Here is a 16,917-nt window from a genome sequence, read left to right on the forward strand (position 1 = left end):
TGAGTGTTGAATGAAATAAGCTCTATACAAAGAATCTTTGAATGGCAGAGGTGTGTGCATGTACCACAGAGCCATGGCTCCGAGTCTGACAGCGTCTGAATGTGAGCACCGCCCTACAAACATGCTTTGAGTAAATGGTAACCCTAAGTCCTGAAAATAAAGTGACCATTCATTGGACTGATAGGGATCAGCCTCTGCTGTTACCATTCTTTTCTTCTAATAATGTCATGGAGGTTGTGAGTTAGGACCCAAGATGCAGGCACGGCTGAGATACAAGTGAGTTTTATTCATAAGGTGGTGACAGACGAACCAGCAACAAGCACGAGATGACACACACTATAAAAACACAGACAGGAACATGAGGAAATGTGCAACAGGTGCCAACACAGCTGGAACTGATTGGGCACAACGAGACAAGGAAGCAAAGCAGAATACACTGAGGTAAGACACAGACCTTCAAAGTAAAACAGGAAATACACAGAGACGCAGACTGTAGGGGGAGAGAGAACACTGAGGAGCATCAGGGAGAGCACAGACATGATGGGCTGGGGAAACATGGAATAAAGCACAAGGAGTGTAAACAGGAACCAGAACTCTACACACAGGGAGACACAGGGCGTAAAGACACGAGGGGAAAGGCAATAAACTAAACTGAACAACTTATGAACCATAGAATAACTCCTAGAATAACAAATGAACTCAACATGATAAAGAAACACGAGAAATCAGGGAACACTGGGTCTAAATGACCCAGGACCATGACAAATAATTCTCCTTTGCCTTGTTGTTTCATATCATCCTGTTGATCTTCTCATGGCTAGTTTTGAACTGCTCCGTAACAGAAATGGAAAAAGCACCTGTGAACAAGCAGTTAGAGCTTATAGAAGTCCAGTCTAATGGCACACTAAAGGTAAAGTACCACTCTGTGGGGCCTACACAGTTCCCCCACTCCATCCCTACAAATGCTTAGGGATGGGAATCAAGAGTCCCAGTAATCCAATTGGACCTTATCAGTTATTGATTTATTATATTTTATTCCTTCCTAGTTAAATTTACCCTTTTTAATTTTTCATATTTATTTCCTATCTTATTCATAGCCTTTTCCTTTTTTTGTTTTCTTTAGGTCACGAGCAGTTGTCCAAGCATTTCACTACATATCGTACTGTGTATGACTGTGTACGTGACAAATAAAAAAAAAACATTTGAATTTGAATTTGAATTTTGATTTCAGTTTTAGTTTCTGTGTCAAAGGAGGAAAACCCAAACTGTTGCTGTTTTACCTTAGAGTAATTAAGTAACGTACTGTGTTACTTTCAAGAAAAGTCTTCTGTGTATTAGGTGTAATAATGTTTTTAACTTACTTTTTTTGAGTAAACACTCATCACAACAAAGATGGGAAACACCTCCCACATGCACAAACATTTGGCCCACAGCATGTATTTAATATGCATGAATGTAATGTCTTTGATAAGCTGCTTTGACATGGTGGTGACTCTCAAAGTGGAGCCAATGAGAATCGATAAGGAATTTGAATCACTAAATTCTCATCAGTTCCCGTCCTTACAAACAATCCAAACAATCCATCATACTGAGTCAAAGTGATCGCAGGTCAGCTTTGTTGGAGATGAGCCTTCAAAGTGGAACATGTGCACTGTTCTTTTATTACTACCACTGAAGGCCACGCCCCTCTGGTCATGTGATCATGTGGTTGTAGGAACGCTCCTCTTCCTCAGAGAATCCACCTGTGCTTCCTCTCCTCTCTCCTCCACCTGTTACAGTGAGGGAACGTCCTCCATGATGGAGGAGCTGCTGGAAAGTGCTGAGAGTTTCCTCCAGAGTGAGACCTCTGTCACAGTTCAGAGGATCTACGGCAGCAGAGACCTTCATGGACACTAAAAGTCTCAAACACACAACAACAACATCACACTGACTCCACTCTGACATCACTGATCAATAATCAAAGAACACACAGATCAAACTGATTGATCAGCCATCAGAGGAGTCGGATCAATGGAGCTGCTTCTGTTCCTGATGTCCCCTGTTTGATCCTGGACCTGAACTCTCCCTGCAGAGGAGACACAACACAGTCAGACACACAAAACTCGCTTCCTTCCTCAGACATAATCAGTGAAAACTGGTCCAGTGAGGTCCTGCAGAGAGTTTTCAATAACACAGGAGATGTGCTAACTCCAGAGTTCTGGGAAGCCCAGATGACAGTGAGCTGGGTTGAGCCACAGTCTGAGGAGCAGAGCACAGAAGCACTATTGACCATCATCCTGCTGGTCTATGCACACTTAATCTACTTCATCACTGTGTCATTCTCCTTATTCAACAGTCTTTGTTTGGTTATAGTTCATAGTTTTGATGCATGATTCATAGAGTTATGATGTCTTTGTGTTTCCCTGGTGAGTATTAATAACAGGTAGAACCTTAGATTTCTGAAACAATTAAAATATTCAGTAGGCGTTAAAGTAAAATCCTAAAACAGGACACCTACACTGCATTACTGTTTGTACACAGACTGAGCGGATGTTTGAATTCAGGTTTTATATTTCCTCTTTACTCTCAAACCTTTTTTTTTTTTTTGTCATTTTGCCATAAAAAAAAGGCAGGTAATGTTTTTATTTTTTTAAATACTCAATGTTTGGGTTTTAATTTTAAAAGCCTACAAATATTGTACTTGATAATAAAATCATGACTTACATCGATAACAAATTAAAGCTGAGTTACATTTTACACACATTAAAAGCAAATAAAATATATAAGTAATATATATTTGTTTTGAAATTCAGTTTCACATATTTATAGACATAGAACAGCTTGGAGAATAAGTGCTGCACTGAAAATTACTATGCTGTTATATTAATTATGTTTTAACAAAGCAAGCAGAACTAAAACACACACACACACACACACACAAACAACCTCTGAATAACTGAAAGACAGTAAAATGATTTTCTTTTGGTCATTTCTCTAAGTCTAAATGAGCTTCAGTCTGGAGAAAATAAAAGACTGCATTCAAAATGCAATGACTGTTGCAGACTGTTTAACAGGATGGCAGGGGTCCTATAATAGTATAGACATCCAGCTCATGAGACAATAGGTCCCATGATTGCAGTGCATTATGAGTAGCTACCAAAGAATATGAGACCATTTTATAGGACCAGATGTATCCTATGGTCCAAACAGTATTCCCTCATTATGGCCCAATATTGTTTGATGCTAATATGTCCCTTCACACCGCTAGACAAATTCTAAAGTGGTTTAATAAACACTGGGATGCAGTCAAATCGCTTTTAAAGCCCCATTAATATAATCATCATTACAATTTTATGTGAATGCTAGTGGGAAGCAGATTAATGCCATCTTTGTTGTTGAAAAACATAACAAACAAGCAGGAAAATAACAACAAGCTAAAATGATATTTTCAGTTTAATAATTTGTTTAATATTCCAGCTTGCGAGTACTCTTCTTCTTCTTCTTCTTCTTTTGCAAACAAACCGATAGGGAATGGACTGTGACAGTCTACATGAGACATTTAAAATGTATGGACTTAAAGGAACTTCAGTTTTTAACTAATAGTATAAGGGAACTTTGCATGCTACCCTGTGATAATGGCTTGCAACAGGCAAAGAAAATATTATGGGGGAAAAAAGATTCTATCAAAACCACAGTACAGCTCAATGAAGCCGAATGATCTCTCTCAAGCTCGACTGGATAAAGTCAAACGCCTTGGTTGTGGACATCAATCCTGTTTATGACTGTTAGGCTGGAGGATGTTTTCCAGCTCTGCTGTTCAACACAGACCCTTACAGCAAAATCTCTCAAACCTTCGAACAGCAGCGAGTCTGCAGCTGAGACAACAACAACTCAAACTGCTGGTTATTTTCAGAGTTTTGTTTTAAAATCACTTGGAACCGTCATGTTTTCAGTGATTCTTTTATTTCCAGCATGTTTTAAAAGCATCACAGATCCTGTGCTGGCGGAATATGTTCTATATGTGCAGGTTCAGCCATACTTTACTGAAACCACTGAGCGAAGCACCAACTGTGCATCGCCTTGTCACAACTAAGTGTTTATTAATTTAAGGTTTTTGAAACTGTACACAGGCTTTTATTTCTTTTAGCTGTTGCTAAATCTCTATTACACTGATGGAACTGGATGCTGACCTTGCTTTGTAGTACAGGACCCAGGAAGATATAATATCAGCAAAGTTCATCACAGTCAGGATTTATTGACCTTAGTGAAATCCCATACTGAGTATGTTTACTGTGGTTATCTGTGGTTTAACTTTCTCTGTTGGGCTTCTGCCTAAACTGAGTACACTTAAACTCTAATGTTTAGCACCCATAGCCTAAAAAACGAGCAGCACCAGCTGAGGCTTGTCAGCTCAGGTGAAAGGATTACAAAACCACCCCATCTACAGGAGCTCTACACCAAATGGTGGTGAACGAGAGTCATGAGCCCTCATAGGAAGCCCAGTCACACCAAAAACAGAACATCTTCTGATGGGCAAGACAGAAAACGAGCCGGAGCTTCTAACCTCATATCATCATACTGAAAAATACCAGCACTAAAGCCCCTCCCTCACTACTCAAATACTGACTCATGAACATCTGTCGTTATTGCTCTGTTAATGCTAATTTTTCTATGGTTGCATTTCTTTCTTTAATTATTCTGAAATCGTAACAGCCATTTAACGGTGCATTAACTTACATATCAGAGTAAAGACACAAACAAACCTGTGACTGTGAGCAGCACTGTTTGTTTCCTCCAGATGTCCCCACTGATGACCACACAGCTGTATTCTCCACTGTCTCTCTCTGTGGGCTGTTTCAGGGTCAGACTGAGGTCTCCAGTTTTCAGCAGGTCTTCATTCACTCTTGTTCGGTCTCTGTAAACCTGGTGCTGTTTGTGAGGCTGGTCAGATCCACTCTGACACATGTGCACCATCATGTATTCTGGTTTATATCGTTCCCACTTCACTGTGGCCTTTTCAGGAAGCTCAGCTGTGGTTTGGAAAGGCAGCTTTGCAAACTCCACCCCCTCCTCTACTTCTACATGACAGTCTGAGTGGACAAAAAAGACAACACACACAACATGACCTCTATAGAAGGCAACAGATGGTTTTCACAGTTTCACAGTTGTAGAGAAATCTTTAGAACAGAAGCAGATCTCAGAATAAAAAATAAAAGAGGCAGAAATATTTTTAATTCAGTTCAAATCCAGTTTTTAAAAAAAAAAACACCCTTGTGTCCTGAATGCAAACTGACAGCCGATTTAATGGGAGAGAGACTTTACAGCTAATATGTTCAGATTAGTTGAACATATTAGTTGTTCTTTACGAGGCCACAAAGTGAAGCAGACAGGCAGTGGAAGTTCATATTCATTTACAACTAAACGTTGTCTTCCACTTTTAGAAACTCTGGGAATCACATGTTAGCCTGCTGGTATGGTCCCTGCACTGGGCAATGTGTTTTGTTTTGGGGGTTTTTATGTGTTGTCTCTCGCTCCTCTGCCTGGGCGGTCCTCATCAGGGGCTCGCGCCTCTGGCCCACACACCTGTTCTCAATCACTGATTTTCAGGATCCTGAGCTCTATTTAAGAGAGCGGTTCTGTGCTACTCATCGCTGGACCGTTGACTAGTCTGCATCTACCCCGGACTGGTCCCCATAAACCTGAGTGTGGTAATACGATACTGTAAGGTTTCGAAGATATAATGGAGCCTGATCATTCATGAACACACCTGCCTCCATTTCCCAACACTGACTGAAAGGTTACACGCAGAAACAGGTAATGCTATCAAAAGTGATTATTGTATCCAAAACCACGTTTCTGAGAGTGTGAGGTCCAAATGTAATAACTTCAGTTTCTCTGAATTTGTAAACAGGAAGAGGTCATCCAGGCCTTCATGACCTTTATGCAGTGTTTTATAATATTTCTTAGGGGTGGGATGCGTGACATAAACAGTGTTGATTCCACCACACACTTTAATGTGTGAAGAAGACTGCTCACACACGGACATATTGGAATCTGTCAGAAGTCTATAATTTAAACTATATCCTGTCATGGTCCAGGTGAGTGGCATGCTTGTTTGCTGTGCTCTAGGGCTCCTCCTCTGGGTGGAGACCTTCATTCCACCTGGGAGCTGCACCTGAGGCTGATTATGTCGGCAATATTTAAGACCAGCGCTCACAACCACTCGTCGCCTGAACGTCTGCTAATCACCATTAGTGCTAATCCGTTCATGTCTGTTGCCGATTGTTAGTATTTGTGCTAATCTTTTGCTCTGTCTTCAGCTAAATCCACAGACCACGCCTGCAAACTGTCACCGCTTACACAGTCTGGTTGCTGGTCACTTTTGCCAACCATTTTGTGTCAGTCATAGCAGTCCCAGCTCACAGTGTGTGCATCTGCCCTAACCTTTGTATATACTCCCCCAGCCCAAGTGTTTTTAATCACAGTTTTCACTCAGTCACTATTTCACTCCACCTGTATATAGCCACTAAACTCCATATTAGTGTGTATTCACGTTTTTTTCACTTGTTGTAATAAATTCTTGCCACGTTCATCCGGTGTCGGTGTTTAATCTGTTTGAGTCCAATCCGCCCTGCACAGCCCGCGCCGTGACAATTTCCTTTAATACAAATGTTGCATTCTAGCATCTGTAATCTAATGCTGTGGTCGGCAGCATCAGTTGCTACGATAAGGACCAGCACAGAGATGACTCCACTTTCAGAAACCATAATAAGATCATTTTTATCTTTCACCAGTGCTGCTTTGGTGCTGTGATGAACTTTAAATACAGACTGAAACTCTTAAAACAAACCACCTTCTACAAATGATCACACGCTGATTTATAATCACTTTTTAAGGAGTTTAGGAAAAAAACTGAAAGCTCAAATTTGATCTATGATCATTCTGTCTCAGCTACACCTGTCGCTCAAACAAACACAAATCTTTACCTGAACATCAGAGGAAAAAAATCCACAGGAGAGAAGCACTGCTAATAGAAATTATAGTGATGTGAAAAACTGTTTGACCCCTACTGATGTCCCACTGTCACCCTGTGTTCACACTTAAAAGTTTCACTTCATCAAACATATTTTAACCCTCTCCAGGCCGGCGTTGCAGATTTGCAACAAGTAAAGGCTCACACCCCGATTACCCACATGCATATTTTATGAGTTGTTTTACTCAGAAGTACCACTGCAGGTATTCTTTTGTGCATCAGCAACAAAAACTTAATTTGAGCCTGAGAGGGTTAATATATTTGATATACTTAATACCACTTTTAAATCGCATCTTAAAACTCATGTATTCAAAATTGCATACCCTTCATTATGATTTTCTTGTACTAATGTAAAGTGACCTTGAGGGTCTTTAATAAAATAAAATGTATTATGATATTATGTGATAGTGAAGCCCGAGATATCCAAACTTGCCTTAACTAACATGAAAATAAACATAATTAAGTGTTTTTCATAACTTTTGATGAGTCATTAAAGCACAGCAGAGGAATTTTGCTTCACTACCTGCAGAATTACTGTACGCGTACTGTAATCGGATTACAGTAACGCGCTACTCTCTGAGACTGGAGTCAACTAGGGCACTCCAGTACCTCCATTTTGGTCTTTCTGAGTTGTTCAGAGGTGAACTTCCTGCTGTGTTCTGGATGTCTGACTGCTGCTGAGTTCTCTTAGTTAAACGCTGTTAGACTGATGCAGATGTAAGAGGACTCAAACCTTACAAAACGTCCAGCTTTGGTCTCATCAGCGTATTCCTCTACCGAGTTTGATGTTTCACAGAAAATGTGATGCAAACCTTTTTCTTTTTGCTCAGCAGTGGTTTTTATCTTGAAATGCTGCCATGCAGGCCATTTTTGCTCAATCTCTTTCTTATAGTGGGGTCATGAACTCTGACCTCACCTTTGGGAAGTGAGGCCTGCAGTTCTTTGGAGTTAATGAGCTGTTGAGCTTTTGGGGTCACTTTGGCCGGCTCATAGGAAGGTTCACCATGTTCCACAGTTTCTCCTTTTGTGGATAATATCTGTGGTTTGTGGTAAATAGTGACCTGATGTGTTGCTTTTCAGGTCTGTTTTCAGATGATTTCTATTTAGTGAATTTCTTGATTCTGGCAATAATGTGGCCACACCTGAGTGTGGATAGTGAAAGTGAACTCAGCTTTCCAAACATGTGTTTTCATACAGGTGGGTTTGGATCATCTTTTGCCCAAAATAAATGAAATCATCATTTAAAAACTGTGTTTTGTATTTAGTCAACTTATCCTTATCTAATATTATAAACTGATTATCTGAGTGGGGCGAACATGCAATATGGAAAAATAATCAAGAAGAGGAACGAGTTTTTTCACAGCACAATAACCAAACTTTAACGTCTCTGCTTTCATGAGTTTGTCTCAACAAAAAAGTGTTAAAGATTTTTTGTAAGATATTTTTAGCATACATTTTTGAGGTAGCATTTTAAAATGCTACCATCAGTCAGCTCCCTTTGGCCCCAAACTCAATCAGAGACATTTCAGTGGGAAACCGCTTTCACCCTCAGGCAGCTTTAAATGAATATAGTAGAAATCATTTAACAGCAGGCCTCACAGTAAGAAGGTCCTGAGTTTGATTCCAGTGTGGGAACCCTGAGTGTGGGTTCTCTCCGGGTTCCTCCATGCAGTTAGTGCCGTTAGATCATTGGTCATTCTAAACTGCTCAAAGGTGTGAGTGTGAGTGCGAATGAACGTCTGTCTGTCTCTATGTGTTAGGTGACCTGTCCGCTCTGTGGTAGCTGGATGGTCTCCAACCCCCCCGTAACCCTGACAAGGATAAGAGAATGAACGGGTGGATACTAATACAAAATACACTACTGACTGGAAGCAGAAAATTAGATGATGCAAACCTCTGACCTGTATCTACAGCACTGACCTCTGACTTTCAGCTGCACTTCCTTCTTCAGCAGGATGTTTCCCTCCCTGTAGACGGTGCAGGTGTAGACTTGTGTGTCTCCATCTGTGGGGTGTTTCAGGGTCAGACTGAGGTCTCCAGTTTTCAGCAGGTCTTCATTCATCTCCGTTCGGCCTCTGTAAGCCTGGTCCTGTTCTTCAGGCTGGTCAGAGCCGTTCTCATACACGTGGACCTTTCCGTATTTACCCTTCCACTCCACTTTAGTGTCTTCAGGCAGGTTTCCTGTGGTTTTAAAAGGCAGCTTGACAGGCTCCACCCCTGAATCCACCTCCAGTTTTTGGACTGAGAAGACAGAAAAGCACAAACTTATAACTTAAACATGACAACAGTTTAAGCTGTTTTGGAGAGGTTTCATGTTTGGAAAATGCTATTGTCTGCTGGCGGGAATGAAGGAGACAACGAGTCTCTTGATTGCACTATTAGTTATGTTAAATTATTGTTTCTTTCTTTAATTAATCTGCAGATGAACTCGTAACAACCATTTAACGGTGCATTAACTTACATATCAGAGTAAAGACACAAACAAACCTGTGACTGTGAGCAGCACTGTTTTCTTCCTCCAGATGTCCCCACTGATGACCACACAGCTGTATTCTCCACTGTCTCTCTCTGTGGGCTGTTTCAGGGTCAGACTGAGGTCTCCAGTTTTCAGCAGGTCTTCATTCACTCTTGTTCGGTCTCTGTAAACCTGGTGCTGTTTGTAAGGCTGGTCAGATCCACTCTGACACATGTGCACCATCATGTATTCTGGTTTATATCGTTCCCACTTCACTGTGGCCTTTTCAGGAAGCTCAGCTGTGGTTTGGAAAGGCAGCTTTGCAGACTCCACCCCCTCCTCTACATCTACATGACAGTCTGAGGGGATGAGAAATATACAGCATGACCTCTTGTGACCTTGTGCTGCTTAGTTTCGACAGTTTAACAGATGCAGAAAAAGCTAAAGAAAAATGTTGCAGTCATTGCAGGAGCTCTTGTAAAATTGACCTCATGTGGGTCTCTCCTGCCTTTGATACCACCCTGTTTTGTTCAGCTGACTTTAATCAGCAATTAGAGCTACTTAAGACTAAAGAAAGGTGAGCTCTAGTGCCAAAGAGGATCTGAGGATTCAGGAATGACGGACGATTAACAGCCAGGAGGTGGCAGTAATGCAACAGTTTTGGATGCAAGCTGCCGTTAAACTGAAGAAGAAGAAGAAGAAGCTCTAGTGCCAGGCATCCTTGTTGGTTTTGTAGCTGGTGTGAGTGTGCAGTGGCACTTTTAGGGAAACAAAACAAGTGTGGCCTTTCTGTGATCTCAGAAAATGGAAGCTTGGAATTGGCAATATTTCATTTTTGAATATTTCACTTGTAGGTGTCTAGAATAATGTTACCTTGGAAAATACAACTTCCCAGTTAAGTTAGGTGAGTGTCTGTCTGAGTTTAAGTTCTTACTTCAAGCACTATTTGCATAGATAAGATAAGATAAACCTTTATCAGTCCCAGTATGGTCACGGCACAAAGCGGACAATACAAAGTTAAGGGCAGCAAAAATTACGAAAAACAGTAGAATAGAATAAAATAAAATAAAATGCTGTACAAAAGAGAATAAAATAGTTTAGCCTTATTTTCAGAGTAATCTGGGGTGGGGATAAGTTCTCTGTTGGGGACAGGAAATTGAGGGCTCTTGTCACTGAAGAACTTTTTGCCAAATGTGAAGGTTGGCAGGCAACTGTGAAGGGGGCTCAAGTCACTTTGCTCTTCTTTAAATAATCATTTATTTTCCTCCCACACAGCATATACAGTGCAATACAAATACATGTATTCTTCTTTTTTATTACTAAGTTATTATACTGTGTTGTGTTGCGTTGTGATGTGTCGTATCGTGTTGTGTTGTGCGACTATGCAATGACAATAAAGAGTTATCTTCTTATCTTCATATTAATTTAGGGCCACTTTAAAATTCCATAATCAGTCAGTTCACTTTGGCTCCTTCACTGGGAACCAGTTTTGCCTTCAGTTAGCTTTTTATTTCTACTCATCACAACTACTTAGAAAGCAAAATTCAAACCTCAGACCTGTAACTACACCACTGACCTCTGACTTTCAGCTCCACTTCTTTCTTCATCAGGATGTTTCCCTCCCTGCTGTAGACGGTGCAGGTGTAGGTGGAGTTGTCTCTCTCTGTGGGGTATTTCAGGGTCAGACTGAGGTCTCCAGTTTTCAGCAGGTCTTCATTCATCTTCGTTCGGCCTCTGTAATCCTGTTCCTGTTCTTCAGGCCGGTCAGAGCCGTTCTCATACACGTGGACCTTTCCATATTTGTCCTTCCACACCACCTTGATGTCTTTAGACACTTGAACTAAGGTTTTGCAGGGCAGCTGGACAGACTCCCTGCCTGAATCCACCTCCACCTTGTGAACTGAGAGAAACAAAGCACAACACGATGACATGAGCAGCAGCATTGAGAATGTTTTATTTGACTGGATAACTTTTCCAGTAAAATCCATTCTGACTGGACACATTTGATGACGATGAGCAGAAGCAGGCAGAGAGAAGAAAACGCTCTTATTTTTATTTGTGTGTAATTGACACCTGATGGGATGGGACTACACTGTTAAAGCTAATAATATAAAAATGACAACAGTCACCTGTTCAAACTGGTTACATCTGTTAGATTCTTTGACATTTAACTAATCAGATCATTTTAAATAAACACTGACCTTTGACCTATATCTACAGAACTGACCTCTGACAGTGAGCAGCACTTCCTTCTTCATCAGGATGTTTCCCTGCTGATTGTAGAGCGTACAAGTGTAGGTGTTTGTGTCACAGCCTGTGGGCTGTTTCAGGGTCAGACTGAGGTCTCCAGTTCTCAGCAGGTCTTCATTCATCTTCGTTCGTCCTCTGTAATCCTGGTGCTGTTCTTCAGGCTGGTCAGAGCCGTTCTCATACACGTGGACCTTCCTGTTTTTCATGTCCTTCCACTCCACTTTAGCGTCTTTAGGCAGGAAAACTGTGGTTTTGCAGATCAGCTGGACAGACTCCACCCCTGAATCCACCTCCACCTTATCACCTGAGATGACAACAAAGTATCTTTTACTAGAGCAATGTTATTCTCTTTATTATGTATTTTGTATTCCTTTTCTTTGTACAGTTGTACAAAAAGAGAGAGAGAATTTATTTCCATCGTTGAATCACAACAAGCAGCCTGTTTCTTTGACGATAAGGTGCTGGGAACAATAGCTAAAATTATGTTGTCTCTAAACAAACTTTAGTGAGGACAGCATGAGCACTAAAATGATTTTTGTTGACTGGATAAGTTAAAATATTTCCAGTAAAATCTGTTCTGACTGGTTCCAGTCTCAGAAATGACCGACTATAGATGGGACATGAAAAAGTCTGTGTATTGAAGGAACGGAGGAGCTTTGAGCCAACTGATACTTGGCACACTATTACAATGAATCTGACCTTTGACCTGTATCTACAGAACTGACCTCTGACAGTGAGCAGCACTTCCTTCTTCATCAGAATCTTTTGCCTCCGGCTGTAGACGGTGCAGGTGTAGGTGTCACTCTCTTTGGGATGTTTCAGGGTCAGACTGAGGTCTCCAGTTTTCAGCCATTTCCTCTTCATCTCCGTTCGGCCTCTGTAAACCTGGTGCTGTTCTTCATTCTGGTCAGAGCCGTTCTTATACACGTGGACCTTCCTGTCTTTCATGTCCTTCCACTCCACTTTAGCGTCTTTAGACAGGCAAACTGTGGTTTTGCAGGGCAGCTGGACAGACTCCACCTCTGAATCCACCTCCACCTTGTAACCTTTGAGGACAACAAAGGACAACATGATGACGTCAGCAGCAGCTGTGAACAAGTTTGTGTGAGCCACAGTCAAGGAGCCACCAGAGGACACCTGCTAACCATCGGCATTATGGGTAGTGTAGTAGGAGACACTCACCTGACATGAAATACTGTCGGAAATAATATATGAGACCTCCAGAAACCACAAGAAGAACCAGGAGAAACAGGAGCACAAGAACAGCTTTCGCCCAGGATGGAAATGGTTCTGTACAGAAACATAAAAATATGACCTCTGACCTGTATCTACATCTCTGACCTTTGACCTGTGGCATCATCACTGACCTTTGACCTTCAGCACTACTTTCTGTCTCAGGATGTCTTTGTCCCTGTAGATGGTGCAGATGTATCCTCCACCGTCTCTCTCTGTGGGGTATTTCAGGGTCAGACTGAGGTCTCCAGTTCTCAGCAGGTCTTTGTTCATCTTTGTGCGACCACAGTAAAGGTCGTCCTGGTTCTTAAGGTGGTCACTTCTGTTTGGATACACATGGATCATCATGAGTTCTCGGTCAGAGCGAGTCCACTCCACTGTGGTGTCCTCAGGCAGGTCAGGTGTTGTTTTGCAGGGCAGGATGACGGAGTCTGAGCCTTCCTCCACTTTAACCACCACTTGCTGGTCTGTGAGGACAATAAACCACAACATCAGCTGCAGAAGCAGACAATAGGAGTCGTAGCACTGATCTAATCTGGGTATGTTTTGCCAATTGTGATTGTATACAAGAACCATACTTTTCAACAATAAAAGTTAAATAATAACTGCTTCCTGTTTCAAAGCTACATTTACTTTATTGCTCTTTTTCAGTGAACGTAAAGATTTGAAGCACTGATGTCAAAGAGCCTGAAATTACAACAACCTTGACCTGAGGTCACTCTGCAACAATGCTATCTAAGCAAGCACTTGGTGACAGTGAGAAGGAAAAGTTCATTTTAACAGGAAAAAAGCTTAAATATTTATATTTTATGTGACCACCCATAAAACTTCAATTCTGTTTCTTTGCTTTACTTTTTCCTACTGAAAACGTCATCAGTGCAGGCTCTGCACACGAACAAACAAATACAAATCATCTTTTTATGGGAATTTGAATCCAATATTCCTGAGAGTTTCCTTCTCTTTTTGGTGAACAGGGCCTCAAATGAAAACCACATTTTCTGAACTCAATGATCCGAACTCAAAATGGACCAATCTTTAGAACTAACGTTTGTCCAGAAAAGGTAAAAAATTATAATTCACAACAGTAAAGAGATATCATTAATGTGTCAAGCCCCAGCATGTTACAGTGCTTTAACTCAACATGACCGTGACTGTTAGACTGTTACGACTATCAGGACACTTTGGATGAACATTGATTTGTTTGATTTCTGCTGTTTCAGCTTCTTACAGGCAGAGTTACACTGTACTGCTGACCTTTGACCTGCAGCTGTACATCTCCCACTCTAACTTTATTTCTTTCATTGCTAAGTGTGCAGGTGTATTTTCCGCTGTCAGTCAGCTGGAGGTTTTTCAGAGTGAGGCTAAAGTCTCCAGAGTCCAGAGCATCAGGCCTCATCGATGTGCGCCCGCTGTAACGCTGGTTTTGTCCTCTGAGATCATCGGTTTCTTCTTGTCTCACGTGGACAGATTGGGGATTGAGATCGTTGCGAGTCCATGTTACTGTGGGGTCCACAGGTGGTAAACCTGAGTACTGACAGGGCAGCAGGACAGATCTTTCCCCCTCATTCACCTCCACCAACACAGCCAGGGCATGCTGGGAAACTGAGGACATATAAACAGACAAACAAATTATCTGTGACCTGTGGATTACAGCAAGAAATCACAGCTTAATCTGAACATGTTTAATGTAGATGTATTCTGCTGTTAGTGTAGTTACACATGCTCATAGTTATAAGGGAAATGTTAATGAATGTTGTGATGCATTCACGGGAAAATTTCTGCTCGGTTCAAAGAGGACGGGAAGCACAAACCTGCACGATCTCCTCCTGCTGCACTTCAACACATTAAAGAGAGAGAGATGAAAGAAAAGCTGATGATGAGAGAGAGAGAGGAAGGTGTACTTACCATGCAGGAGGATCACAAACACCACAAACATCTTCATGTTCCTGTCAAACTCAGAGACTCTTTAAAAGCCCTTCAGGACATCAGCTCACAGCAGCTTCACTTTCCTCTGCTGATCATCTACTGACACTCTCACACTGCTTCACTGTCACAGCTCAGAGTTCAGCTTCACACTTTGTTAAAGCACATCTGTGGAATGAAGTCCGGCCGGCCACAGATCACTTCTGAGGAAAGAGGAGGACGTCGGCTTTCCTCGTAGTTTCACGCCCGAGCGCTCAGGTTGGAGGCGGCTGCTGCGGCCTCACCCTGACACGCACAAAGCTCCGCCTCCAGTCCTGACCATGAAACATCCACTGTAGCTACAATGATGCAGATGTGACCCTCAGCAGCTGGATTTCCTCTCCATAGATGTGTTTCCATGCAGATCATGGACATAAAGCAGCTCCAGGATGAAGAGTGTGAAAGAACTTCTTCCACTACAGTATTCATTACAGCACTGTGGCACTCCACAAACCCTCACACTGTCTCAATCCCTGTTTCCAGTTTGACTGAGAGAAGGCCTGAAGCTCAGCCAATCACAGGACAGGAAGTGATCAGCTGACACAGTGATTTGAAGCTGTCAGGGTGAGGCTGCTTCATGCAGGTGTGAAACTATGAGGAAGCTGAACGCCTCCTCTTTCCTCAGCAGTGATCTGTGGCAGTCTGCCATCATGTTTGGCTGCTCACACTGAATGTGACTCACTGTTGGGGTGTAGCTCAGGTGGTGGAGCAGGTCCTCCGCTATTCGGAAGGCTGGTGGTTCACTCCCTGCAGTGTGCATGGCAAATATCTTTCAGCAAGACACTAACTCCAAGTTGCTCCGTGATGCATCACAGTGTGGATGTTAGAGGGTGAGGAAAACGTGCTTGGATTAATGAGTGAAGTTGTTTAAAGTGCTTTGGGTATAATCACTGATTAGAACACGAACATGAACACAGAGCTGCAGAGAGACAGGAAGAGGTGAAAGCTGCGACCCTGGTGTGGTCAGAGGGGTCACGGGTGTTTAGATGTCATCCAAGGAAAGATTTAATATTTCAATAATATAAATTACACAAGTTTGCAAAATCCACACAGACAAAAGAGACGGTTTCAATAATATAAATACTTTATCTAAAAGATATGCAGTGCAATAAAACAAACACAACACACAAAAAGACTGCAGCACCATGTTGGCCACAAATCAGCATTAAATCAGAGAAAGTAAAGAGGCTGGATGGAGCAGTAACTCAGCAGGAACACAAAACACTTCAGCTTCACACTCGGAGCTGCACAGTAAAGGAAACCTTTCAGAGTGATGTGGAGTAAAGGAAACATGGAGGGAGGAAACCACCAGCAGGGAGGCCACACCGCTGCTGGCTCGTCCTTCAGTAACCAAACACAGAAACGAAAAAGTGACACATCACATAAAAACATGTAGTCCAAAGCTAAAAGGACAAACATGTTCACCACAAATACTAAACACAGTGTTAAACAGTCACAGTGAGGCTGAGCTGTGTCAGTTTCACCTCTGACACAACAATCACTCATTAAAGGAAACTGCAGAGCTGCACTTCCTGTGGCAGCTCGAATCACCACGATGACTCCGAGCAAACGTCCCTCACACAGAAGCTCAGTTCTGCTTCCTGTGTGATCGGATTATGCTCAGGATGAACTCTGTTCAGGAGGAAACAGTTATCACTGATGATGTTTGAAATAACTTCCAGAAATCCAGTTAGAAGCCAGAGAAGACGAACGTTCGAGCATCATAATTTTTAATGGGACAGGTTACAAAAATTAAACTCTGAACTCTGAGTGTGACCATCATTATCATCTGATAACATCTCTGACTGCAGTATGTGGATTTCACAAAGATTTAGAGCTGAAAAAAGTAACAAGACAAGAAGTTTAACAGAGACGGTTGATAACCAACTGTTTCCTCCAGGTTTTCTCAAGGCAGCAGAGACAAAGAAGTCTTTCCTGATATGTTCATGTTCTGCAAACACAACATGACTCAAATGTCTTCAGCTGCACCACAGATGAGTCCGTG

General features: G+C 41.9%; 1 protein-coding gene and 1 long non-coding RNA gene across 2 annotated transcripts; one reads left to right on the forward strand and one right to left on the reverse strand.

The window, feature by feature from the left end:
* Positions 1-266: 266 nt before the first annotated feature.
* On the reverse strand, positions 267-15,531 carry LOC145425888 (uncharacterized). The gene is made up of 11 exons (XM_080299346.1): positions 14,856-15,531; positions 14,205-14,552; positions 13,085-13,417; positions 12,900-13,007; positions 12,443-12,763; positions 11,695-12,021; positions 11,044-11,367; positions 9,500-9,826; positions 8,933-9,253; positions 4,743-5,069; positions 267-2,065 (listed from the first exon to the last, which is right to left on the reverse strand). Exons 1-11 carry the CDS (start codon positions 14,890-14,892, stop codon positions 1,974-1,976), a joined length of 2,865 nt encoding a protein of 954 aa, XP_080155472.1. The 5' UTR covers positions 14,893-15,531; the 3' UTR covers positions 267-1,973.
* On the forward strand, positions 5,524-7,298 carry LOC145426119 (uncharacterized). Its single transcript, XR_013906878.1, has 3 exons — positions 5,524-5,793; positions 5,947-6,077; positions 6,300-7,298. It is a non-coding gene; the product is annotated as an uncharacterized LOC145426119 (long non-coding RNA).
* Positions 15,532-16,917: the final 1,386 nt, after the last annotated feature.

Source organism: Astatotilapia calliptera, chromosome 3, assembly GCF_964374335.1.
Source record: "Astatotilapia calliptera chromosome 3, fAstCal68.1, whole genome shotgun sequence".
Taxonomy (NCBI): domain Eukaryota; kingdom Metazoa; phylum Chordata; class Actinopteri; order Cichliformes; family Cichlidae; genus Astatotilapia; species Astatotilapia calliptera.

Bases quoted from the DNA above. Each gene is read 5' to 3' on its own strand.
- LOC145425888 (XM_080299346.1), bottom strand. From the start codon at position 14,892: ATGAAGATGTTTGTGGTGTTTGTGATCCTCCTGCATG. The intron at 9,254-9,499 runs GTTTGTTTGTGT...CTGTCTTCTCAG, and splicing joins AGTGCTGCTCACAGTCACAG to TCCAAAAACTGGAGGTGGAT. The intron at 2,066-4,742 runs GTTTGTTTGTGT...TCTCCTCTGCAG, and splicing joins AGTGCTGCTCACAGTCACAG to GGAGAGTTCAGGTCCAGGAT.